The sequence below is a fragment of the Rhizopus delemar genome, genomic scaffold (assembly GCF_000149305.1).
Source record: "Rhizopus delemar RA 99-880 supercont3.8 genomic scaffold, whole genome shotgun sequence".
Lineage (NCBI taxonomy): Eukaryota > Fungi > Mucoromycota > Mucoromycetes > Mucorales > Rhizopodaceae > Rhizopus > Rhizopus delemar.
The window spans coordinates 458,848-482,411 of record NW_027137834.1 but is presented as its reverse complement, the minus strand read 5'-3'; the positions used below and the strand labels follow the sequence as shown (position 1 = coordinate 482,411).

The 23,564-nt window shown below is 33.9% G+C and overlaps 5 protein-coding genes across 5 annotated transcripts; 1 reads left to right on the top strand and 4 right to left on the bottom strand.

Annotated features, from left to right (window-relative positions):
* Window positions 1-1,149: 1,149 nt before the first annotated feature.
* RO3G_10407 (uncharacterized protein) lies at window positions 1,150-5,094 on the top strand (the record flags this gene model as incomplete). The annotated part of the gene is made up of 12 exons (XM_067664992.1): window positions 1,150-1,429; window positions 1,578-1,873; window positions 1,947-2,186; window positions 2,249-2,276; window positions 2,587-2,624; window positions 2,693-2,986; window positions 3,039-3,314; window positions 3,377-3,560; window positions 3,708-4,250; window positions 4,365-4,637; window positions 4,690-4,800; window positions 4,988-5,094. 12 exons carry the CDS (start codon window positions 1,150-1,152, stop codon window positions 5,092-5,094), a joined length of 2,670 nt encoding a protein of 889 aa, XP_067521093.1.
* A 133-nt stretch (window positions 5,095-5,227) lies between these two features.
* On the bottom strand, window positions 5,228-7,667 carry RO3G_10406 (uncharacterized protein; the record flags this gene model as incomplete). The annotated part of the gene is made up of 9 exons (XM_067664991.1): window positions 5,228-5,530; window positions 5,584-6,250; window positions 6,305-6,437; window positions 6,495-6,771; window positions 6,835-6,993; window positions 7,051-7,132; window positions 7,201-7,334; window positions 7,391-7,582; window positions 7,632-7,667. 9 exons carry the CDS (start codon window positions 7,665-7,667, stop codon window positions 5,228-5,230), a joined length of 1,983 nt encoding a protein of 660 aa, XP_067521092.1.
* Window positions 7,668-9,352: 1,685 nt separating this feature from the next.
* On the bottom strand, window positions 9,353-9,541 carry RO3G_10405 (uncharacterized protein; the record flags this gene model as incomplete). Its single annotated transcript, XM_067664990.1, has 1 exon — window positions 9,353-9,541. The coding sequence occupies one exon, from the start codon at window positions 9,539-9,541 to the stop codon at window positions 9,353-9,355; it is 189 nt and encodes a 62-aa protein (XP_067521091.1).
* A 7,302-nt stretch (window positions 9,542-16,843) lies between these two features.
* On the bottom strand, window positions 16,844-17,926 carry RO3G_10404 (uncharacterized protein; the record flags this gene model as incomplete). The annotated part of the gene is made up of 1 exon (XM_067664989.1): window positions 16,844-17,926. One exon carries the CDS (start codon window positions 17,924-17,926, stop codon window positions 16,844-16,846), a length of 1,083 nt encoding a protein of 360 aa, XP_067521090.1.
* A 3,576-nt stretch (window positions 17,927-21,502) lies between these two features.
* Window positions 21,503-23,478, bottom strand: RO3G_10403 (hsp71-like protein; the record flags this gene model as incomplete). Its single annotated transcript, XM_067664988.1, has 2 exons — window positions 21,503-23,251; window positions 23,305-23,478. 2 exons carry the CDS (start codon window positions 23,476-23,478, stop codon window positions 21,503-21,505), a joined length of 1,923 nt encoding a protein of 640 aa, XP_067521089.1.
* Between the last annotated feature and the right edge of the window lie 86 nt (window positions 23,479-23,564).

Genomic DNA, 23,564 nt, shown 5'->3' with positions numbered 1-23,564 from the left:
ATCTCTCGTTTAGTTTATTTGTGGGCTTTAGACTATCTTATAAATTTAAGATTCAAATGATATTTCACTCAAAAAGCTGCGACATCTATAATAAAAATCTCATACAAAAGAAGCTATAAAATGCGGTTAATATAAATTGCTGAACAACAGCAGAATGATAGTTTGGGATTCTAATGCTGCAATTGCGATTACAAGCTCTGATTTCTTCCATCAGTGAAAGCCTGTTTCCATAAAGTTACTTTAGATAATTTAACCCGAACGGCTATAAAAAAGCAAAGTCGCCATATACGGTAGCATATTTGGCTGGCTACCTGGTAGAAAGTTCAAAAAAAAAAAAAAAAAAAAAAAAAAAAAAAAAAAAAAAAACCCGGAACCTTACCAAGAACCAAATCATACACAGCTTTAATATGCACCAACAGTTATAAATACCTTACCATTCCTTTTAAATCATTTGCTTACACATCCTCCATGATTAGCAATGTTTGCTCTCCTTTGGCTTCATCGCTGGTCAGCTATATATTTCATTTTATGTAAAAGTGACAGCTTGCAATATAACGTGGGGTGCCAATGATATGACTCCCCCTAATCTCTGACTTCCTCAATAACTCAAGAGCTCACATTGCTAATTATAACCACCCTTCAGTCTTTCACTGTACTCTTTATTCCTCACTCCTTTTTTTTTTTTACCCTTGATCCCAAAGGGGCTTTTTTTTAATTCTTTTTCATGCATTGTAATTGAGCTTGTCCGAGCGAACTGTTGTGTATATACCCCGCGCCCAATAGGATCTCTAATAAAACTTTTTGGGGTAAAAAAAAATTCTAACGCGCAAATTCATTGGAATTCTAATGTTGAGCTTTCAATTGCAACTATAAACTGATTCTGTATTTTCGTTAGGATCATGAAAGAAAAAGAAGAAAGAGAGGGAATAGCTGTCGTTTCAAAAATAGATTGATTATGCCTCCTTTTTTCATGAACGGTCCTTTTATTATTGTTTATGTATTCTTTTTTTCTTTTTTCTTTTTTTTCTATACCTTTTTTTGCTAAAGACATTTTTTACTAAAAATAAAACGCGAGTCAAGTAGACACTCGTTATTCCATTATATTTTCCTAATATTATAGCTGAGATGACAGAGCACGGTCAAACAAGCATGTCACCAGCGGAAGTGGTTCGAAGTAAATACTATCTTGCCCAACAGCACAATCATCCAACCGAGGATAAGATACAAGTATCACAAAATGAAAAGACTCAAACAACGTTATATGAGCCACAAACTGGTCAAGAGCCAAAAATAATTTTGGATAACAATAATGAATATCGAAAAAACACAAATCATATCATTAGAAGAAATAGTAGTAGACTTCTTTTAAAACTATCAAAATCTACTGCACCTATGAGAGCTAAACTTTCTACGTTATCTCCAAGCAAATGTAAGCATTATACAATATCAAAAAGGGGAAAAAGGGTGAAATGAGGAGAGAAAGAGAGAAAGAATAGAAAGAACGTACGCGCATGGGAGAGAGAGAGTTGAAAAGAGAGGCAATACTAAATACTAAAAATCCGTGCAAAAATTAATAGCTCAGCTAGATCAGTTATGGGCAAGCTCATCGAGTACTTTATCACGGCCCATAAGGAAATCAGCAGAAAGCGTGCATCATTTATCTTTATATAGAAAGAATAGAAGCCATCCTAAAAATGAAAGATCGCAATCATTCTCCTTTGATAGCCATAAAACATTAACTACAACCATATCGTGTACCTATCCTGCCCTTCTCTCAAAAGTGGCTGAATCATTCAAAGATAGCATTGTAGTCGGAAACAGAGTAAAGGACAGTATCATGTATCACGACGTATTCGATGGCAAGGACGCCGTGGTAATATTTACTCCTTTTTTTCTCGCTTTTTACTAGATAAACAAAGAATTTCCTAATTCATTAATTCATGTAGGACAAATTGGCCTCCATTATCAGAACAGTAGATCGAGACTTAGCTATCTTGATAGGCCGAGCTTTGGATCATCAAAAGTATTTTCATGATGTGAATTATGAACACAGACTCAGGGATTCAGATAAAGAGTTGTATCAGTTTAAAGATATGTGCAATATACCAACGCCAACAAAGAGAAAATTAAGAGACGGGAAAAAAGAATTAAAGCAGGACCAGAAAATAACAGGGCTACCTAATGGGGTATTTACTATACTAACGCGCTGCTATTCACCAACCTGTGCAGCAGGCAATATATGCTATAGCACGTCTTGCCCTACAAATTTAAAAAAGGTAACGATTGTTTGTTTGTATCGAATTCTTTACCCTTAAATCAAAGGATATATAATGCGTTCAACTCTAGGAACTCAATTCAATTGTAGATGGTAAACTGACGCTAACAAGATCAATTAGTCAAAACTCTTTAAACAAGGAAAACAAGGTATATCAAATTTTCTTCTTACCTGCACTTTATTCACATTTTTCTTATTTCATCAAAAGGAAGATCGGCTATGGTTACATACAGTTCCAAAATCTTTTTCAAGTGCACTATCGTCTCAAGAAAGATGTCGCCAGGAAAATATATTCGAACTCATATATACAGAGCAAGATTTTGTAAATGATTTGATTTATGTGGAAGAGGTAATTAACTAAAAATAGCGATGTAATTTATTCCTTTCTTTAAATGTTTTATTATTTTTTAAAAATAGTATTGGATTTCTGCCCTTAAAGATAATGAATGTATTCCAATAGAAAGACGAGAACAATTCATTAGGGATTTGTTTTGGAATATATCAGAAGTTAGAGAGACAAATCAATTACTTGTGCAAGAACTTTTGCAATATCAATCAACTCATGCATTGATTGACCAAATAGGAAAAGTTTTTTTAAAGCATGTTGATTCATTCGAACCATTTGTCAAGTATGGAGAACATCAATTCATTGGAAAGCATGTTTTTGAAACAGAGAAATCGCTCAATCCTATTTTCGCAAAATTTGTAGAGGTAAATGAAAAACTTGATGTCTTTTAAGACAAGTAAGCTTATGATTTTATAGAATGTAGAAAGGCTTCCAGAATCCCGTAAACTGGAATTGAATGGCTATTTAACGAAACCGACCACGCGTTTAGGACGCTATAATTTACTATTAAAAGAAATACTAAAAAATACACCAAAAGGACATCCAGACTATGAAACAATACCAAAAGTGATGGAAAAGATAAAGAGCTTCCTAAACAAAGTCAATGAAAAATCTGGTAGAACAGAAAATAGATTTAGCTTACAAATATTACATGAAAAACTTTCTAGTGCAACAAAAAACTATCCACACAAGGTAAACATAATAATAAAAGTGAAAAAAAAAAAGAAACATTTTAATAATATAAATTATGTTAGGATGAGCTAGACTTATTAGCCGATAATCGTATCATAGTACTAAAGGGAAGTTTAAAGAAGAAAGTGTTAAATAATGTTTCTGAATCCTCAGATATACAAGTATACGTGTTGGACCACTGCGTACTCATCACAAAATCAAAATCCTTCGATCAAGTTGAAAAGTACAAGCTATATAGAAAGGCAAGTTAAGCAAATCGTCTAAAGAAAAGCACACAAAATTTATTTGCGTTTTAATACTTGTATATTTTATAGCCAATACCGCTAGCATTGCTACTTATCTCTCTATCTGATCAAAGCAAAAGATTAAGTTCAATTATACCATATTCAATAGGCTCATCCAATGATTCCATTCTTCTTCCTCCATCTTATTCGACTTCATCCACTGGCAGCAACGGCCACAAAAATAGATATCCTCTTAGTTTTACCCATCTTGGTCGCAATGGCTCGAATCCACTTATACTCTATGCATCAACATCAGCCAGCCAAAAAAAATGGTTAGACACGATTGAAAATCACAAAAGATGCTTTATGGAGCAAACAAAAGCATTTGATATAGTAGAAGTTAGTTATCAGTATTTCAATTCTTTCTTCAAGGTTAACTGTGCAGCTGCTTACAAGCACTTTCTGTTCATTGGATGCGATCATGGAATTTATTTTAATCGTTTAGATAATGATATGGAACATAAGGAAAACTTCAAAAGAATATTGTATCTTAGTAAAGTATCACAGATTGATATTCTAGAAGACCTTGAGATCATGTTGGTATTAGCTGATAAGGTACTGTATTCTTGCTGTCTGGATATATTACTGAATGACGAGAGCTCCCAACAAGTATCCTCTTTGACAAGTACACAGCAAGAGAGCATCAAACAGGGTATATTAACAAAGCCAAACAGCAGCCAGCATTTACGGAAAATAAGTAGCAATATTTCTTTTTTCAAAACTGGCATGGTGTGCGATAAAACTACCTTTACTGATAAACCTGTAGAGCGAAGACTTGTATGCTATGTAAAGTATAATGCTATGACATCTACTATTCGTGTACTAGAGCCTAAAGCAAATACGCAAGATGCAAAAAAGAAAAAAACAAACAAAAGTACAAGTATCTTTATGAAAGCAGATGCAGCTAATACGTTTTGCCTGTTTAAAGATCTTTATATACCGGGAGAGGCTACATCTATCCAGTTCTTCAAAAATGTAATTTGTGTTGGAAGTGCAAAGGGCTTCCAAATGGTGGATATCGGTTCAGCCGGGGTTCAGAGTACCTTTTTTTTTAACATGTCGAAGCTGTTGATTTATAATTCATAACTTAGGTGTATTGGATCCAAATGATGAAAATCATCATTTTCTTAAGCAAAGAGAAGCATTAAGGCCAATGTCAATGTTCAAACATCCGAATGGAAATATATTGCTTTGTTACAATGGTAAATATCAAGAAAGCATTTTCTATCTTATTTTCATTACTAAGCTCTTGGGTTTTAGAGATAGCATTTTGCATAGATAGAAAAGGACGAAGAATCAAGCCAGATTGGATGATTCACTGGGAAGGTCACCCGAACGCGTTTGCCTTTTATCATCCATTTATATTAGCTTTTGACTCAAGCTTTGTAGAAATTAGACATGTTGATACCGTAAGTCTAAAGAACATTAAAGCCACACTTTGTACTGAGCAAAAATACAATTTAGGGAAATTTAGTACAAGTCATACCAGGAAATAATATACGATGCTTACGACCTAATGATACTTCAGAGACCACTATTTACTGTGTAAGAGAGGATGAGCAAAGAACAGGAAGCGAAATTATTTTTGGTTTTAAAAAATAAAAAAAAATAAGAGCTTTATTTGTTTATTTAGCGTCTTTTAAGCTGATTGTCAAGTGAAAGCCTTTGCTGTCCAAGCCATGAGTTGGGAAAAGACTTTGCATTTAAGATTTCTTTATTTGCTCTTCTTGAAATATCATACCATGCAGATATAATAAGTTGCTGTTCACGACGAGATTGTAAACGAATTTCATGAATTTGCTTCTTAAGTTTTTCGGTTTCTTCATCACGAAGAGCAATTTCGGATTTCAAAGAAGCAACAGCTTCATCGAAGTTACCAGTACTTCCATCAAGCTTAGCTTCTTTGAGCATTTTATCTTGTTGTTTGATAAACTTTTATAAAATAAAGAAGTCAGATTGATTACTCCTTCCTCCTTTTTTTATACCTCTTTCGCCTTTTTGAGTTTAAGCTGAATTTCATGCAATTGCTCTTGAAGCTGTATAGTTTGTTGCTGCATATGGGCATTCTGCTGTCTTATTGGATCATCATTTTGAGCAGCATAGGCAGCCAATGATGCTTTCATCTCGCCATTCAGCCTTTGCTGTTCTCGAAGCTCATCATTTTGCTCAATAGTGCGACCCTGTAAGATGTCTTTTTCTATCAAGAGCTTGTTAATATCCTCAAGTTGTTTCTTGTTTTGTTCTTCCAAATGCTTAAACTTTTGTTCTATCTCTTGGCATTTATTACGCATATCGCCTGTAGCTTCTGGGTCATTGAATCTGCCTTCCTCGATTCTCTTCTCTAGTTTAGCAACCGTTTCACGTAAAGCCTTGATTTCTTTTTCAAGTTCAACGGTATGTAGCCGAAGAGACAGCGTAAGAGAAGACTGGTCGACAAGGGCATCTGGTATGCCTTCTCGAATACGAGCCATATCGCTCTGTAAAATATCACGCTCTTGTGACACTTCGATATAGCTTTTTTCAAACTGTGTCTTCAGACGATTTGCATCATCCAACAGATGTTGAAGCACAACTGCCTTTTGGCTACGACCTGCTGCTTGTTCTTCTTGGAGTTGCTTGACTTGGCGCTCGAGTCGTCTATTAGCCAGCTTGCTACAATATAGAAATTTAGTACACATGAGAAAGGTCAAAACTAAAAAGGTTTACAGTTCTGTAACGTTTGTTTCTTTCAATGTATCTTCCAATGAGTCATTCAAATTGAAATCATCGAGATCCATATCATCTGAATCTGCTGTATTATTACTTTTTGTAGCTGGTTTATCTGCAATGGTAGTACCCACTATTATGAATAGTATTAAAAAAGAGCAGAACTAAGCCTTTTGTTATATATATTTACTTCCGAATTGAGCTTCTTGAAGGTGGTCTTCCAACAATTGAATACGGTCTGAATCCCTTATTCTTTCATCTTCCATCAAATCAAGTTTTTTAGTAGCCTGGGTAAGCTCATAATCTACTCTATTCTTTTCTCGGATCAACTCATTATTTTGAGTTTGTAGTTCGGCTACTTGATCTTTATATGATTCCATTAAAGATTTAAATGCTATAAGACTACCATATTCATCTTCCAGTTTTTGTGTATGCTCTATCAAAGCATGGTTGCGTTCTTCCAACATCTAATGAATAGCGTACTCAATATTTTTCAAGCTTTTTAGATAAGCTAGCTTATTATTATATACCTTCACTTGTCTTTTTAAATCAGCAGTTTCTTCTAATTTCTTTTTATATTTTTCAATTACGTTTTCTGCCTTTTGGAGTTTTTCTGCTGTGTGGCGATATTCGTCCAGTTGATCTTTTAGTTTTACTACTTGCTCTTCATGTTTAGCAGATTCCTCGTTCTAGTTCATTATTATTATTTTTGTGGCATTTGATAGGAAAAAAAAAAGTATCATTACTCTTCTTAATAAATCCTTGATTTGAGAAGATTGCTCATCTAATTTTCTTTCTTGCTCCTGTCGGACATCTTCACTTCTTTCTCTATTTTTTTTTAAAAAAAAGAATCAGTATATACTTATACATAAAATCGTGTCTAAATATAAACATACAGATCGCGTTTTAAATGCTCAATTTCTGTTTTCATAATAACGTCGGCCATGCCTGTCTTATTCGCATTCTCAACTGCTCTATCCATATCCTTTAATCTTGCTTGTAAATCCTGTTTCTCTTCTTCTATTTTATCCTAAGCAAGTAATTAAGTAAAGATGATTGGTCCTTTACAGTCGTATATAGCTTTACATATTTGGTCAAAAGTTCTGAATGCTTGTCAATCAATTGCCTATTCTGTGTTTCGAGCTCATCTTTTTCTTTAGAAATTCTCATCAATTCACTTTGATATGACCCGTCATCTGCGTACGAGCTACGTGGGGTATAGTTGGCAGAAGATTGTTGTGATTCATCTTCTTGGCTTGCATTCGTATATTTCATAGTCTATTGTGTATGACAAATAAGTTTCTCCTTTTTTTAGAGTAGTTCTTACTTCATCGATCAAATGCATCAATTGTTGCTGACTCATTGGAGATAATTGCTGAATCTTTTGAATGTATTTCTCATTGTCTGCACACAATACTGCTATATACAAAACAAATTTACACAATTTTAATATTTCATGAGGGCTGGATTCTTTTGCAATGGCATTCAGATTGACAGGTGGAAACCGAGAAAAATTATATCCAAGTACATCTTCATAATATCGTGAGATGATTTTATATAGCTTTTTAAGATTGTTTATCTTAAAAACCCAATTATCGCCTACATCAGCGGAACGAATGAGTTTAAACCATTTGTAGTCGCTAGCATAATGGTTTAGTCAATAAAAACAGACATTATAACTTTTTTTTTAATTTTATTTTTACATGTTAGAAAGTACTTCAAAAAGAATGATGCCATCTGAAAGTTCGGTAATATGTGAGATGTTGTGTGAAATGCCTTCTAAGGAATTTATCTGAACAAAGGGTAAGACAAAAGGATTCTATTTTGTTGTTTATTTACCCATTCTACACAAGCTGCTGCTTGAGTAACTTCTGCTTGATTGATTTCTGATGGATCAGGTAACCTCATCATGTTAATACTGTTTAAATAAGTCTTCCCTCTTCTCTATTTGCTTGTTTTGTTTTTTGTTTTTTGGTTTTTTTTTTTTTTTTTTTTTTTTTTTTTAAAAAAAAAGGGAAAAAGAAAGGAGAGTGCCTATTTCAGTTAATAAATTTGTGCTTTCTAAGTCGGGGATAACAAATTATTTTTTCTGAACAGTTCTCCTGCTCTCAGGAGTATTGTTTAATAAAGTTACGCAAGATTCTCGTAATGCAAGTAATACTTAGTACAATTACCAGTACACTTTATCCTGAAATTATTGGTATACTTTTGAGAGAAAGATCGTGCAAATAAAATAGAAAAAATGGTGTAAAAATAAAAATGAATTTAGCGTAGAAACAAGAGAAAGTTTTGAGCAAAAGTAGATTGGCTTTTATCCTTAAACTGCATGAATTCTTTTCTTAAAAATGCACTACTATTTTGTGAAAACAGTGTATAGAAAGTATTGTAAGGCATAATATCACCTTGATTGCATAAGCAAAAGTAGATTATAATAGATCATTCATGTTTAGTGAATAAGATACTTTTATTTTGGTGATCAACTCATTGGTTTCTTAGTACAGCATTAGCAAAAACACTCTTTTAAATCGAAAGCATGCACACGTAAAATAAACCATCTTGATATTGCTTTAAACAAAAAGATGCATGCTCAAAGAAAATAAGAAAGTGCGATATGTCATTTGTGTAACTTGTTTCCTGTGTGTCACTTAATGCAATAAAGGACTTTTTCGCTTATTATTCATTTCGTTTGATTGTTATTGCGCTCTTCTTTTCTTTTTCATCGACTTACGCCCAAGTCATCATTGTTCAATTTATTATCATTGTTCGTTCTTATTTTGAATTCATATGGATGGTTATTTATGCAAAAATAGAAAATGTGCGCACTTGTGTTCACAAACACATGAAAACTAAACGTGTCTCACAGTTAGGCAGTAATAGATTTAGCCCTTTTTTTTTTTTCTAATTTGATTTATTTCATCACACTTTTCTGCATTCCATAAAAGTCTTTTTAGGATCCATTGGCAAAGCACAAAAAAATCCAAGTTTTTGCATTTCTGAAAACATCTGGGTATCTAAAAGCTTGTCAGTTTAACTCAAAAAGTGGTCGCATCACCTAATGGACTTACATTCTAAGTTTAGTTTGATGCATTCTTGCTGGCCATTTGACCCTTCTCTGCAAAGCTCTTGCTCTTTTTGATCGATTGTATATCCAGCTGCGGGCGCAATTTTGACAAAGCTATCAAGACGATCAAGTTCTTTGGAAGAGTAGTTGGTTTCTGATTCGTTATTTGTAGACATTTTTCCTATCTTATTTTACGTCAGAAATAGTTTGACTGATAGTTCAATGAGCTACTCACACTATATTTTTATTTCAAAAAATCTTTTGCAAGAAAACAAAAGAAAGAACACTTTAATAACACGACCCCGGGAAACAACTTTACAAACCAACAATGATGTAATTGTACTTAATTGTAAAGTCCGAAATGACACATAAAGTGGAGAACAGTGTATATCAACCGCATACAAGAAATTCTACGATCAATTTAAATAACATTCATAGAAGCAGAACAGAAGTTGAAATTACATATTCCTTGATTGCATCTAATTATATAGCAGAAAGATAGCTTCACCCCGTACTTTCAAAAAAAAAAGAGTACGGATTTAGTGAAAAATAGCATCTGTCTGTACTCTATAGAAAACAAATATATGACGAAATCATTTTTAAAAAGATCTTATACTTGTAGATTATACTCTTTTATGACTCTAAAGACTTTTCTTAGCGCGTTTTTATTGTATTATGTCATGACTCAATTTCATTTGATCTTTTTTTAAACTGCTGAAGATAAAAGAAAAGCCTGCATATAGTAGCATTATATAAAATTAGGGTATTCAGGATATATTTCTTTTTTATAAGCTACTTCATTTATAGTCTATTAAAATATCATATTTAAGCATTAGACCAATGCTTGAAAATGCGAGTCGGCTACTATTCTGCATCTTCCAGGGTCTATAGAGCATGTTTTGTAACTGCTTATTTGATCTTTAGATTATAAATTCATGATGTTAAATAATTTTAGATTTAAAGGTTCAATCTTCATAATATTCCAAGCATACCCCCTTGATCAAAGACAGTTTCAGGAAATGATATGTACTGCTTTCTAGCCTGGTCAATTATTTTTAAAAACGCCCGATTGACGAATAGAAAGCTTAGCACAATTGGACAAACTATGCTATGAAGCGAAGGCACAGCCAAAACTGGAAATCAAGAGCAAGACAAATTGTTCAAGGGTCTAAAAGAATCCGGTACGTTCAAATGGATGGAGCGTGAAAAATCAAGAATGATTGTCACTAAACAACAATTGAAACAGGTTCATATTGTTTAAGATTGAGTCGCAAAAAGTAATGCACGAGTAAAGCTTTGACATGTTTTCCTACGATCTTCATCAAAATTATAGCACAAATGTGGTTATTTATGGTTTATAGATGCTTTCATTGTCTAATAAGGTTTGATTGTTATCAAGGAGATAAATTAGCAATTTGATTATCGTTTTTACACAGTGATCGAGTATAGTATGTCGTACGAAAATTTAGCGATATCCTGTATACTGAAATCTTAACATTATGTTATGTTTTTCTTCATAGGTCAAAGCCATATCGATTTAAGCTTGCAGAAAGTTATTTTAAGTTGAAAAAGACCACCTTTATTAAATTTTGAAAAATGCCCAAATTCATACCACTCTAAGTCTCCATGGTCCTTTTAGCAATCTCCTAGTACGCGTAAGGACAGGAGCGCTCCTTGAAGATTACTATGGGGTCAATAATCATACCCTCAGATTCCGACAATATCAAACACATACTTCTTTTGCCTTCTAGCTCGAATAGCAGTGTATCTAAAGCGATACATAAAAGAGGTTAAACCTTTTTTTTTATTTTATGCTAATTATTGTACTGAAACCTTGTACAACTGAAAAATCTTTAGTGACTGCAAGTTTTCTATTACCTGTTACCAAACTGTTTAGACTGAAAACTAACAGTCTTTTTGAAAAGCTGTAAATCTTGTACGCTATTCACTGTTTATTTTTCTTTGAAAATTAAGTTTTTGTTTTATGATCTCTATCCTTCGGTATGTTACTAATGAGGCCTTTATTATAAAAGGAGAACAGTTGCTTCTTTCGATATCACGATCAGTTCTTATGGATAACTTACAAAAACGAATAATGAAACTTTGTACTATCCTACCTTATTGAGACTAATTTTCTTATTTTCATATTACTTTGATGATTGTAACTAAAGTAATAAAAAGAATAAAAGTAGAGGGGGAAAATCGTTGGTAGTTATTCAACGACTGACATTATTTGATATGGAGATTCATTCAACTCAAATACAGGCTATGGCGACTATTTTTAGTGATTTATTCCTCGATGTAAAAGAATGTAGATTAAATTTGGACTGACCTATTACAAGACTTATGAGAGAGTAGATGAATAAAGTTTGCTAATAAATTTTCACACGTAGAAGGATCTCTAATTTATATTCTTTCTTATATTTTACTAGAGTAATTTATTGCGACATAGTTCTACAGATTTAAAGCCTTGGACAGATTCTTACTTGATTGTGACATCTTGATTGCCTGTATTGTAAGCTTTTTGAGATTATGAGCTCTTTAATTAATTGCACGATAGTAATAAAGTGCTTCCAATCCTTGATAAGGAAATGTGAGTAGTACAAAACTGTGCTCGGCAATTCAAATATATTTGTTGGCAATGATGTATTGCTCGGAAACGGCATATTGGTTCCTTTGAACAATAAAAAATGCTGAAACAACAAGGACATGATTATTTTAATAGAAGTTCATCTTGTATTAATCAATGAATAAGTATAATAGAATACTATTATAGAGAAGATGATAGCAATTGTTTATTATATTTGTTTTGTTGACATGATTTTTTTGTTAAAATTTCGGTGCCTTAAAAACAAATTGACACACGTCAATTAAACAAGACAACATGATGAATGCGTGGTCGTACAAAATAATAAATAGCATTTTTATTCATAAATCCTTAAAGAGAGAGGAGAGGGGTATAGGTTAAAAAGAGAGAGAGAGAAAATAAGATATGTACATATGTGTAATAGAAAAAATAAAGATTTAAAAGGAAAGAGAAATGAATGACAATTGTGTAAGGAATATGTATAAAAGAGATTGCGTATGTATGTATATATCAGCACCATGTTAAGAGAAATTAAAATTGAAATGCATATGTATAATCTTGAAAGTTGGAAGAATGTTTCTTTTTTTGTTCTTTTCCTTTTGAAAAGAATTAACGTTTGACCGGAGCAGGGTAAGGTCTTGGAAGAGCAGGTTTGGTTGGTCTGTCTGGTGGCATTGTTCTTTCAAATCTTTCTTTTGGTAGAAAAAGACAAAAAAAAAAAAAAAAAAAAAAAAAAAAAAAACCGAACGAAAAAGTGATTGTTTATAAATGATATTTTGTGACACAAAGTTGAAAGGGAGGAATGTATTCATGATAACATACTTGTTGTACGAAACATCAAACCTTTTTTTTAGTGCTTGTCAAAAAGATCGGCGTGAAGGTAATAAGAGATAAATATTTTATGCATCATTCATTTGGTTACTTTATATTTATTGTAAGTATTCTAATATAAGCTTATTCTTCTTGTTTATTAACATACGCTTAATGAAAAGATGACAAGAAGCCACAGTATGACGAGAAGAATGATATGGTTCGTTTGTTTATCGTATTATAAATCCAGTTTAATCAAGTTAGATTTAACATTGGAAGAAGAGGTTTTATTCCATTATCTTTACCTCCTGTACTTTTTATAATTAAATTTGATCTAATAGAATAATACCTTTTTTTTTAATAGAAACACTAAAGAATGTCACGAAGAGAGGGAAATGAGATGCAGCTGTCAATTTTGGTGATACAGAAAAAAAAGGGCGTTGTTTGGCCGTTGCAAGCTATCGACCGGATTTTCGGTCAAACTCCGGATTAGGGTTGGTCGTTAAACTAGCGTTTAGTGTGTAACACCAAAATCGGAGTTCATCCGAAATTTATGTGAGTGTGTTGGCTTCAATTTTTCTTTTTTTAAATAGGAAACTGTGTTTTAGCTTGTTTATCAGTTGTAATCCAGAACATATCCAAAATTGGCAAAAGAATACAAGGCAAATGTAAAATAAATTGAATTCAAGTAGAATCCAAAGTAAATAACTGATCCGCTTAATATTGATATTTGTTTTATGTAATTACATCATGTTATTGCATGTCCAACATACGAATCCCCTCTCTCTCCCATGCAACTATAGCAAATACTCTCCAAGATACGCAAAATAAAAATATTTAAAGATGATGTACTTGAAAAGATTTGATTTTCAGTACAAAGCATAGAGGAAATTTAAACACATGCCAAAAGTTATGACTTTAATGTATTCTAATTCACTTTATGATTCGAATTGTTTAAAACCAAAATGAGAAAGTGATATTCATCTTTTCAAGATCTCATTTAAATATGAAACATCTGGTTTTTATTTTTTATAAAATATTTCATTTCATACGTAGCAGTGAATGAAGGTGAACAAATCAATTTTTGATACCAAGCATTTAAAGATACAGTTTATAATTACTTCTATTAAGAAATAATGAAGATAGGGTAGATAATGATGATAGTTTTTATCAACTGATTATAACCATTCAAATCAATTCACTTGAACCAAGACTATAATTTGTACTATAGGCATCCATCAGAGGCAATATTCATTCTTATTTGTTTATTAATAATATTTACTAGTCAATTCGATATTTATACTGTAATATTGATACCAATCATATATCATCATAAACAATCAATATAATATCATGTACGAAATAAAACACAATGTAAATCTCTTGTGTTATTGTTACATATCGTTGGAATTTACATCCTTAAATAGTAATCAATTTGAAGGATCTATTTTATTATACTTTTAAATGCTTAATAAAACAAAATAAATCGAGATTTAAAATAAAGGAGAAAGGTATTCATGCTACATCTTGTTTACTAGAAGCTCATATAAGTTTGTGTCACTATTTTGACTCTATTTTTTTTTTTTTTTCTTGCGAATAAATAAACTCAAAACGAGAAGAACAAGAAAAGTGCAGTAATTCATTCTATTTCAATAGCTTTGTTGAAAAAGGCAGTAAACAAGAAAGAAAAGAAAAGATGACAGTGTAATAGTATGCTTAGTTTATTGTAGAATTCTTTTTTCTAGTTTTGTAACAACGAAAAGGCTAAACAATGTTCTCTATTGTTTTGAAAACTATATTCTTGCTTCTTAATTTGTGTATAAAAACAATTAATCGGATTTAAAGCTTTCCTGGATCAGTTCAATATAAATAAATAAAAGCATTGGGAGGACGAATGGAAAATGATCTGGTCGGAATATAAAAATAAAGTCAGTCTTAAAAAGGAAAGGAAGAAATCTATTTTCAAGTGACACGCACCGAGAACGTTGTTCCGAGGGGTTCCGGAGATGGTAGTAAAGAAAAATAAAAGATTTTACGACGAAAAAGTATAATGAATATTACGTTTAATTTAGATGGATTGGAAAGTTTATAAACTAAAAACGAGTCAAAAAAGAAGTGGACTATAATCAAGTATCTCTTTTATTTTTACTTTTAATGTGATACAGTAAATCAAATAGAGTTTATAAAAAAGGTTACCTTTACTACTAAAAACAAATAAGCTTCTTTTATTTCCTTCAAGTGCGCTCTAGAAATTTGCGTAACGATGAATATGTAAGGGAAAAAGCAATCTTTCCACGTGACGAGGGTTTGTATCCTTCAGTACCATTTCTCTCTCTTATTATTGGATGAGTTTTTGAATGGATACTATGCTTACTATAAATCTAAAGTAATTTCACAATCATCCATTCAATTGAAAATAAAGAGGGGAAAGTTTGAATTTAACTTTTTCAAGTAGATCCTATGTAGCCTAATGATTTCTTCTGTCTGTTTATTGTATTTATAAAGTAATAACACATATAAATCAAAGTAGACAGTAAAATGCGGCTTGTTTATTGAAGTCGTGAAACCCTCATGCATGTGTAGTGTGCAGCAATTTAAATTTTCCTTAGGGTCCTATACTCCAGGGTATGGTGCTTGCAATAACAAGATTTTTAGATCCTTTGGGTTTAATACACTACTTTTTAAAAGAGGAACTTTACTTGATTAACATGAATTTTATTAAAACCTGTTATCCAATCTAGAAATAAAATTTGTTTATACACTTTAAAATATGAAATATGACATCTTGTGTAGTTTGATAGGCTACTCAATCATAGCATGCTGATAATGAATGAATCAAAATATGTTTACAAGAGTAAATTAACTTGTACTTTTATCTTTCACAGAGCGACATTGCTTTTTGGAAATACTGTACAAAAATGTGCATTTGTTTGACATACTTTCTTTAAACAGCGTTCCATTTACAACATCCTAGAGTTTGTAAATCTTTATGAAACAAATTTTAGTATCACTCAATTCCTCATCTAGCATAATTCATTCAAAGCTTCCTACACACTTTCATCAGCATAAAACCATGCCCAAATACATTACATATAATATTGTGCGGTGTAATCAAAACAGATGAGTGCTTTTCTTGTTCCTGCCCAATCAAACGGTTTGTATGAAATACGTTGACTCATCCATTACTAAAACAACCTTTGCTTCTATCTATAAATCAAGTATATCTGTCATCTCAAAAAACAGACAATCTCATCGGAAACTTGACCTACTTTATGTATTGGCTTGTGATTTTTTGAGTTTACAAAGGCTATACTGGAAATATACTTTTAAAGACACACCTTTTTTTTTGGCTAAATGAAGTAGCAGCAAGAGCTACAATTTTACTTGAGCGTATCCATCAAGGGAATCTATATTACTAGATAATGCATATACGTCACTAATCAACATGTTTATAGTTACTTTATTACTTTAATTTAAAACAGTGTCCGTCTAGAGGCGGTACTGGAGTAAGGGTTTTATACAAAAAAGTGTGTCCACCAAAAATGGTTACTGATAACTAGTGTTCTTATATATGCTTAACCAAAGCTTTCTAAATGTTTAATATCCACACACTCAGCTGTCTGTATCCTTCTTGTGTTTTCAAAACCAAATGATTTAAAATCTGTCTTGAAGACAAAAAGAGAGCAAGTACACTCTTTCCGGAAACTTTTTACGCATATCACGTGTAACATTTTGTACTTGGCACAAGAAATAATTTGCAGATGGTTGAAAATAAGCCTTACCGATTTCACATTTTACTTTTTGCCCAAATGACAAGGCACAAAGTGTATAATCATTATATGGTGGTTTCAAGGGCTACTGTGGTATAAAGCCTTAACCGATTAAAAAGACCACCAAATGTGAACCGTGTGGATCAACCTAGCCAATCAAAGAGTCAATCTGCCAATCAAATATTTAGCCAATCAGAAAACCGCGTTGGGGCCAAAATTGGGGCCAAAACTATTTTTTATTGGTATGATGCATAAACAGCTAAACTATTTGGATGTAAATATGTTAATATTGATATGGCAACAGACTGAGGTTAAATCGTGCCAATAATCCCATTAAGAATATGAAGTCCTCTCTCTTCGTCTTTAATCTCAATGACACCTGAGCTTTCCTTCATGACTTTTTCTAGGATAATTTCTTGCTCCCGAAGAGAAGTGAAAAGATAGGCGACAAGTTCAAAGACTTGCATCCATAAATGACATTTGTTAAAGGTAAGAGGAATATCTACAGATCGCATTTCCTTTTGAATATAACTGCCAACATTATCAGGGTCCAAGATTGTTGTAGAAAGAGTAATCGTTGTGCATACACACTGCAAAGAATAAGACACGACAGAACAAAGACTAGAAAATGAGGCAGTGGCATAGCGTCGTAAGAATGAAGTGAGGATTTCGATCGATGCGTATAAAGTCTTGATTGTGTCATCTTGGGTGTGATCTACGTCTTCTTTTAATGTGCTACTGCTTGATCCTTCCATCACCAGGCGACTGCAGCCATTAATATCATACCCAACGCCGTCATGGTATTTGATTGGTGTAGTTCGCATCCATGTATCTGGATCAATGGTAAATTCGACATGCTCTTCTGTAGGAATCTCGCACCATTGGAATCCAAGTAACTGGCTCTGGTCACCAAATGTTTGGAAAATGGGAATAATACGGTCAATCCAGTACGAACGTTCATATTTCGGTTGGTAAAAGGCATTTCGATGACATTTATTGCAAAAATCCGTTAACACAAATTGGATAGTTTTCAGAAGAAGTACATCGTCAGTTGCAATGTTATCTGGCTGGGTAAACGTCCAAATAAAATGGGGTAAGCTCGCCAATTCCGTCTCCAACGCTTGCTTTAGCATTAAATATGCTACTGGGAATTGTTTCAATGAGACGTGGTTGGTTTGATCAATCAACTGTTGGTTTGCAAACCGTTTATGTCCAGGAGACAAATGCGCATTATACGGACTAATTATGGTTGTTATGGAGGACAAGATGGAAATACTCTCAGTCGTAATTTTGGGTCGTTTGGGCGTACGTAAGAATGAAGTTGCATCACGGAAGTGAAAGATATCTTTCTTTGTTTTTATGGGAATACTGACAATATCATGTTGTTGTTGCATTTTATGAGACGAGTATATGGACCTTCATCCAACTAAATTCAGAATGATAAGACCGGCAAGATGGACAGGCATAATGTTGAATTGCTTTTGATGTGTTCTTATCCACAAGGATCTTTCCACTTAGATCGTAATATTCTGACTTAGGTCTGGCAGGCAATGGTATTTGATGAATCATCAAGATATGTCGTCGTAATCCAGACGGAAACTGAAACTCCCTTTCACATACGTGACAAACGTGTCTGATATAAATTGGACAACATTAGCTGGATTCTGCCATGACAACAGGTTTTTGGGTGAGAAAGTTAGGGCAATTCAGGTTGGTCTGACAGTTGCTAATTTGTATGTTATGTTTAGTTTCGCTATACGGTGAAGTTATAACAGAAACTAATTAATAGAAGACTGTAGGAGACTATTAATGTACAATAACAACAAGATCAACAATGAGACTAGTTCTTGACTTCAATTGCTTGAATGTGCAAAATAATATGTTCGGCAAACAAAATTAAATTTAGCAGGAAGAAAAAAAGCTGTTTTTTATGCTTTAAGAGCATGCCCAACGGTCCCTATTAAATTAACTTTAATACCCCGAAATCAAAAAGTTGTCACCCAACGGACCCTATTAGCAACCCTATTAAAGTTAATAGGCCTTAAAATTTCGCCCAAAGGTATTAAAATTGATAGGAATTATCAGACCTATTATCCTTCGTGTAACGCTATATGTAAATCATGTTAATAATGGATCTGTAACTTTCTCACTTATATGTCACCTCAGAATGCATGCAGTTGAGTTCTCTATATATTGAAAATGCAGTAAGTTGGTGGATGATCGCATTTTTAGTTTAAATAAAGCTGAACTTTACCATGATAAACATTGCAAAACAACTTCAACTACATCGCTGAATTTTCTGACATACGAAAATATTCATCAGCACAGTTGGCAGAGTAATCATGGGTTTTGAAGTGTACAGAGTGATATTCGTATTCACAAGCTACCTGGTGGGTGGCAGCTGCCACTTTCTGGTAAGGTAAAAATCTAGATTTGCTAGTAGTTTTGTACTTATACTGAAGAAAGCGGTAATCCTTAAGTTAAATGACTAATAATACCAATAAATACGCTTCGGCGCATTCTGAAGCGGCAGCAAAAATTTTTTTGTCGTAGGTTGGTGATTGCAAAAAGCTATCTGCAATGAGACGAAGATGATCCCCGATGCGATCTCGGTTGACAACTTTATGACCAGAAGGTGACCTAACACATTGGGTTTCTTCGTCATATTCAAGATTAAAGCCTTTCAAAGCAAGAAGATACTAATTTGCTACGTTTTGGAACTGTTTAGATTTGATGAATCGTTCTGCTATAGCTGCGTAAACATCGTCAGAGGTCATGTCAATTTTAAAAAATATAGTGTAGAAATTTTAATAGGTTCCGACTTAATAGGAACCATAAAGTGACAACCTCACAAAAGGTATTAACTATTTAACTCCTACCGATTAAATTTAATACTTTAATAGGAACCGTTGGGCATGCTCTAAATAACAAATTAAATAAAAAGGTAAGTGGGGAAATATACCATTGTGAAGAGTATTCTGGTGATTTTGATTAATAAAGTAAATAATGTATCAATTGAGTATCCATTTTTATATTGATTTTTTTGGTGTTCTTTTCATGTTTAGTGTGCTGGCACATTGGGTGAACAATGCGTCCAGAGATCGTCTTGTTGATGTATCCTGTGAGGGGAGAAAATAATAGGTAAGGAAAATAATGTCGGCCAATTGTGACTTCCATTCATTCAATTCCCGATGCGGTGAAGCTGATTATTTTCCTTTCCCCTTATTTTCGTTTACATTTTCTTGAATAACGTTCGTTAGAATTATCCAACCACACCGAAAAGCATACCATTAGAATCGCCATGAAAAGGAGCATCTTTTGAATACAAAATAAGCTTTAAAAATCAAAAAGGAATCAAAGGCGACTCCCGACCAAAATACGTCTTCGTCAGGTCCCAACGTGAATCGCGTTGGCCCCAATTTTGGCCCCAACACGGTTTTCTGATTGGCTAAATATTTGATTGGCAGATTGACTCTTTGATTGGATAGATTGATCCACACAGTTCACATTTGGTGGTCTTTTTAATCGGTTAAGGCTTTATACCACAGTAGCCCTTGAAACCACCATATAATGATTATACACTTTGTGCCTTGTCATTTGGGCAAAAAGTAAAATGTGAAATCGGTAAGGCTTATTTTCAACCATCTGCAAATTATTTCTTGTGCCAAGTACAAAATGTTACACGTGATATGCGTAAAAAGTTTCCGGAAAGAGTGTATCAGAAAGTAATTGTCGGTGAGAATAAAGTCGGATGCCCAAATATTTCAGGGATGATTTAATTATAGAAACAACTTGCATTTAAAATTTTTGATACAAGACCATCTTTGCTTTGTAAAAACATCTTGATTTCAAAAGATGTTTAGGATCATTAAATGCGAGAAAAATAAGGGAAATACAAAAGTTAATTTCATAAAAACATCTTTTCATTTTTCTTTTTCAAAAAAAAGTCCGCCTTTAAGCGTATACATTTACATGCATTCAGAAATTTATTTTGACCGTGCAACAGTACAAAAATATCTTCTTAACAGAAGTCAGTCAAAGTTACACATTATGAAAGTCTAATAGGACGGACAGAAGAAAAAGAAAGAGGGTAGATAAAGACACGAACGATTGTTTTATGTTTCCTAGTTTTTCATCTAAATTCAAACACAGTGGTATTGGAGGGTAACTTCGAAGTTTTCATTATTCTTTCTTTCCTCTTCATCTTCAATCATGACAGCAACTAATTTATATTCTGCAATAAATCAAAAAGAAAACATTATTTTGGATAAATTATTAGTAATAACCCAATCATGGCTTTCGAATACACAGGTTTCAGACCAGACTATAACCGAGGATGACAACGCGTACTTTTCATTTGAAGACGGATACACTAATGCCATTTGTGCTTGTGGAAAGGTGTTGTCAGCCGGATGGAATTGCAATCACTGCAGAAGTGTTTGTTCAACCTGTCACAGAGCCCTCACACCAGAGGAAGAATGTAGTCGCTGTGCTCGCCAGTCTTCACCTTGAATTATATCAAACTTTTTATTTGCATGCTTTTTTTTTATCATTCTTTCCTTCTACATCCTTAAAGGACCACGTATATATACATATAGAATAAACAAACGGTTCATTTCGTATGAACTCTAGGTTTTTACGGTGTTCAGTTGGACAGAGTACAATGACTATCATCAAGCTTGTATATCTAAATTCATTACATTAAAGATAATGAAGAATAAATTGCAAGTCTTTAAATACTAAAATTTGCAATTTTTTGTACTTGAAGCTTTTTAATGTTTATAGTATTTAATTGCTGAAAGTTTATAGTAATTAGGATACGGTATAAAAAAACATTTGCCAGGTATTCGACAAAAAATAAGTAAAATTTTATTAGACAAAAAGCTCAAAAGTTTTTTAATGAGTGGGGAATATGTATATGCGATGCAATGAAGAAAGAGAGAGGATTACAAAATAAATGTTCTCTGAATTTAGTCAACTTCTTCAACAGTAGGACCACTTTCACCACCAGGTGCACTACCAGGGAATCCACCGGGAGCGGCACCAGGCATGCCAGCACCGCCTTGATACATCTTCATCATGATAGGGTTGGCCACTTCTTCCAGTTCCTTTTGACGAGATTCATATTCTTCCTTGGAGGCTTCATGTGAGTTGTCCAACCAGTCAATAGCTTCTTTCACAGCCTTTTCAAGCTTTTCTTTATCAGCAGCTTCAATCTTGGATGCAACTTTTTCTTCTTGCAGTGTGTTGCGAAGGTTGTAGGCATAGGACTCTAAACCGTTTCTAGCTTGAATACGAGCAGCAGCAGCCTCATCTTCGGCCTTGAATTTCTCGGCATCATTCACCATACGTTCAATTTCTTCCTTTGAGAGACGACCCTTGTCATTGGTGATAGTGATCTTGTTTGATTTACCAGTGGTCTTGTCAAGAGCAGAGACATTCAAGATACCGTTAGCATCCACATCAAATGTGACTTCAATTTGAGGAACACCACGAGGAGCAGGAGGGATACCAGATAATTCAAATTTACCAAGAAGGTTGTTATCCTTTGTTCGAGCACGTTCGCCTTCATATACCTGAATGAGGACACCAGGTTGATTATCTGCATAGGTTGAGAAGATCTCAGACTTTTTGGTGGGAACAGTTGTATTGCGCTTGATCAACGGAGTCATCACACCACCAGCGGTTTCAATACCGAGAGAGAGAGGGGCGACATCCAAAAGTAAGAGTGAGTCAGTCTTTTCGGACGTATTACCAGTCAAAATAGCAGCCTGAACCGCAGCACCATAGGCGACGGCTTCATCCGGGTTGATGGACTTGTTAGGTTCCTTGCCATTGAAGTAGTCGGAAACCAACTTTTGAACTTTGGGAATACGAGTCGAACCACCCACAAGGACAATGTCGTGAACTTGGGACTTGTCAATCTTTGCATCACGAAGCACCTTTTCGACGGGTTCCATCGTGTTACGGAAGAGGTCTTGGTTCAATTCTTCGAAACGGGCACGCGTCAAGGATGTATAAAAGTCAACACCTTCAAAGAGCGAATCGATTTCGATGGAGGTTTGAGCAGCAGAGGACAAGGTACGCTTAGCACGTTCGCATGCAGTACGAAGACGGCGAACAGCCCGGGCGTTACTCGAAATATCCTTCTTGAACTTGCGCTTGAACTCTTGAATAAAGTGGTCAACAAGACGGTTATCAAAGTCTTCACCACCCAAGTGAGTGTCACCAGCCGTAGCTTTGACTTCGAAAATGCCTTCTTCAATCGTCAAAAGAGAAACATCAAAGGTACCACCACCCAAGTCGAAAATCAACACGTTCGTCTCACCCTTGGACTTTTTGTCCAAACCATAAGCAATAGCAGCAGCAGTAGGCTCATTAATGATACGAAGGACATTCAAACCGGCAATAGTACCAGCATCCTTTGTGGCTTGACGCTGAGAATCGTTGAAATAAGCAGGGACTGTGATCACAGCAGAATCAACCGTTCCACCCAAGTAGGCTTCAGAGGTTTCCTTCATCTTGGAGAGAACCATAGAGGAGATTTCCTCAGGAGTGAATACTTTGGTTTCGCCCTTGTGTTCAACTTGGATATTGGGCTTTCCATCCTTGTCAACGACCTTGAAAGGCCAATGCTTCATATCAGCTTGAATTTCGTGATCATTAAAACGACGACCGATCATACGCTTTGCATCGAAGACAGTGTTATGTGGGTTCATCTAGAAAAGCTAATAAGTATATCAGTTCGTTATTAAAGACTCCTATTACTTACAGCAACTTGATTCTTGGCAGCATCACCAATCAAACGTTCCGAATCTGTGAATGCAACATAAGAAGGAGTTGTACGGTTTCCTTGATCGTTTGCAATGATTTCAACACGGTCGTTTTGCCATACACCAACACAAGAATAGGTAGTACCCAAATCAATACCAACAGCTTTAGACATTTTTTGTATTATCTCTAATATAAATTAAACAATGAAGAAAAAAAAATAAAAAATCAGGGTTCCTTTTATACAAATAATGAGAAAAG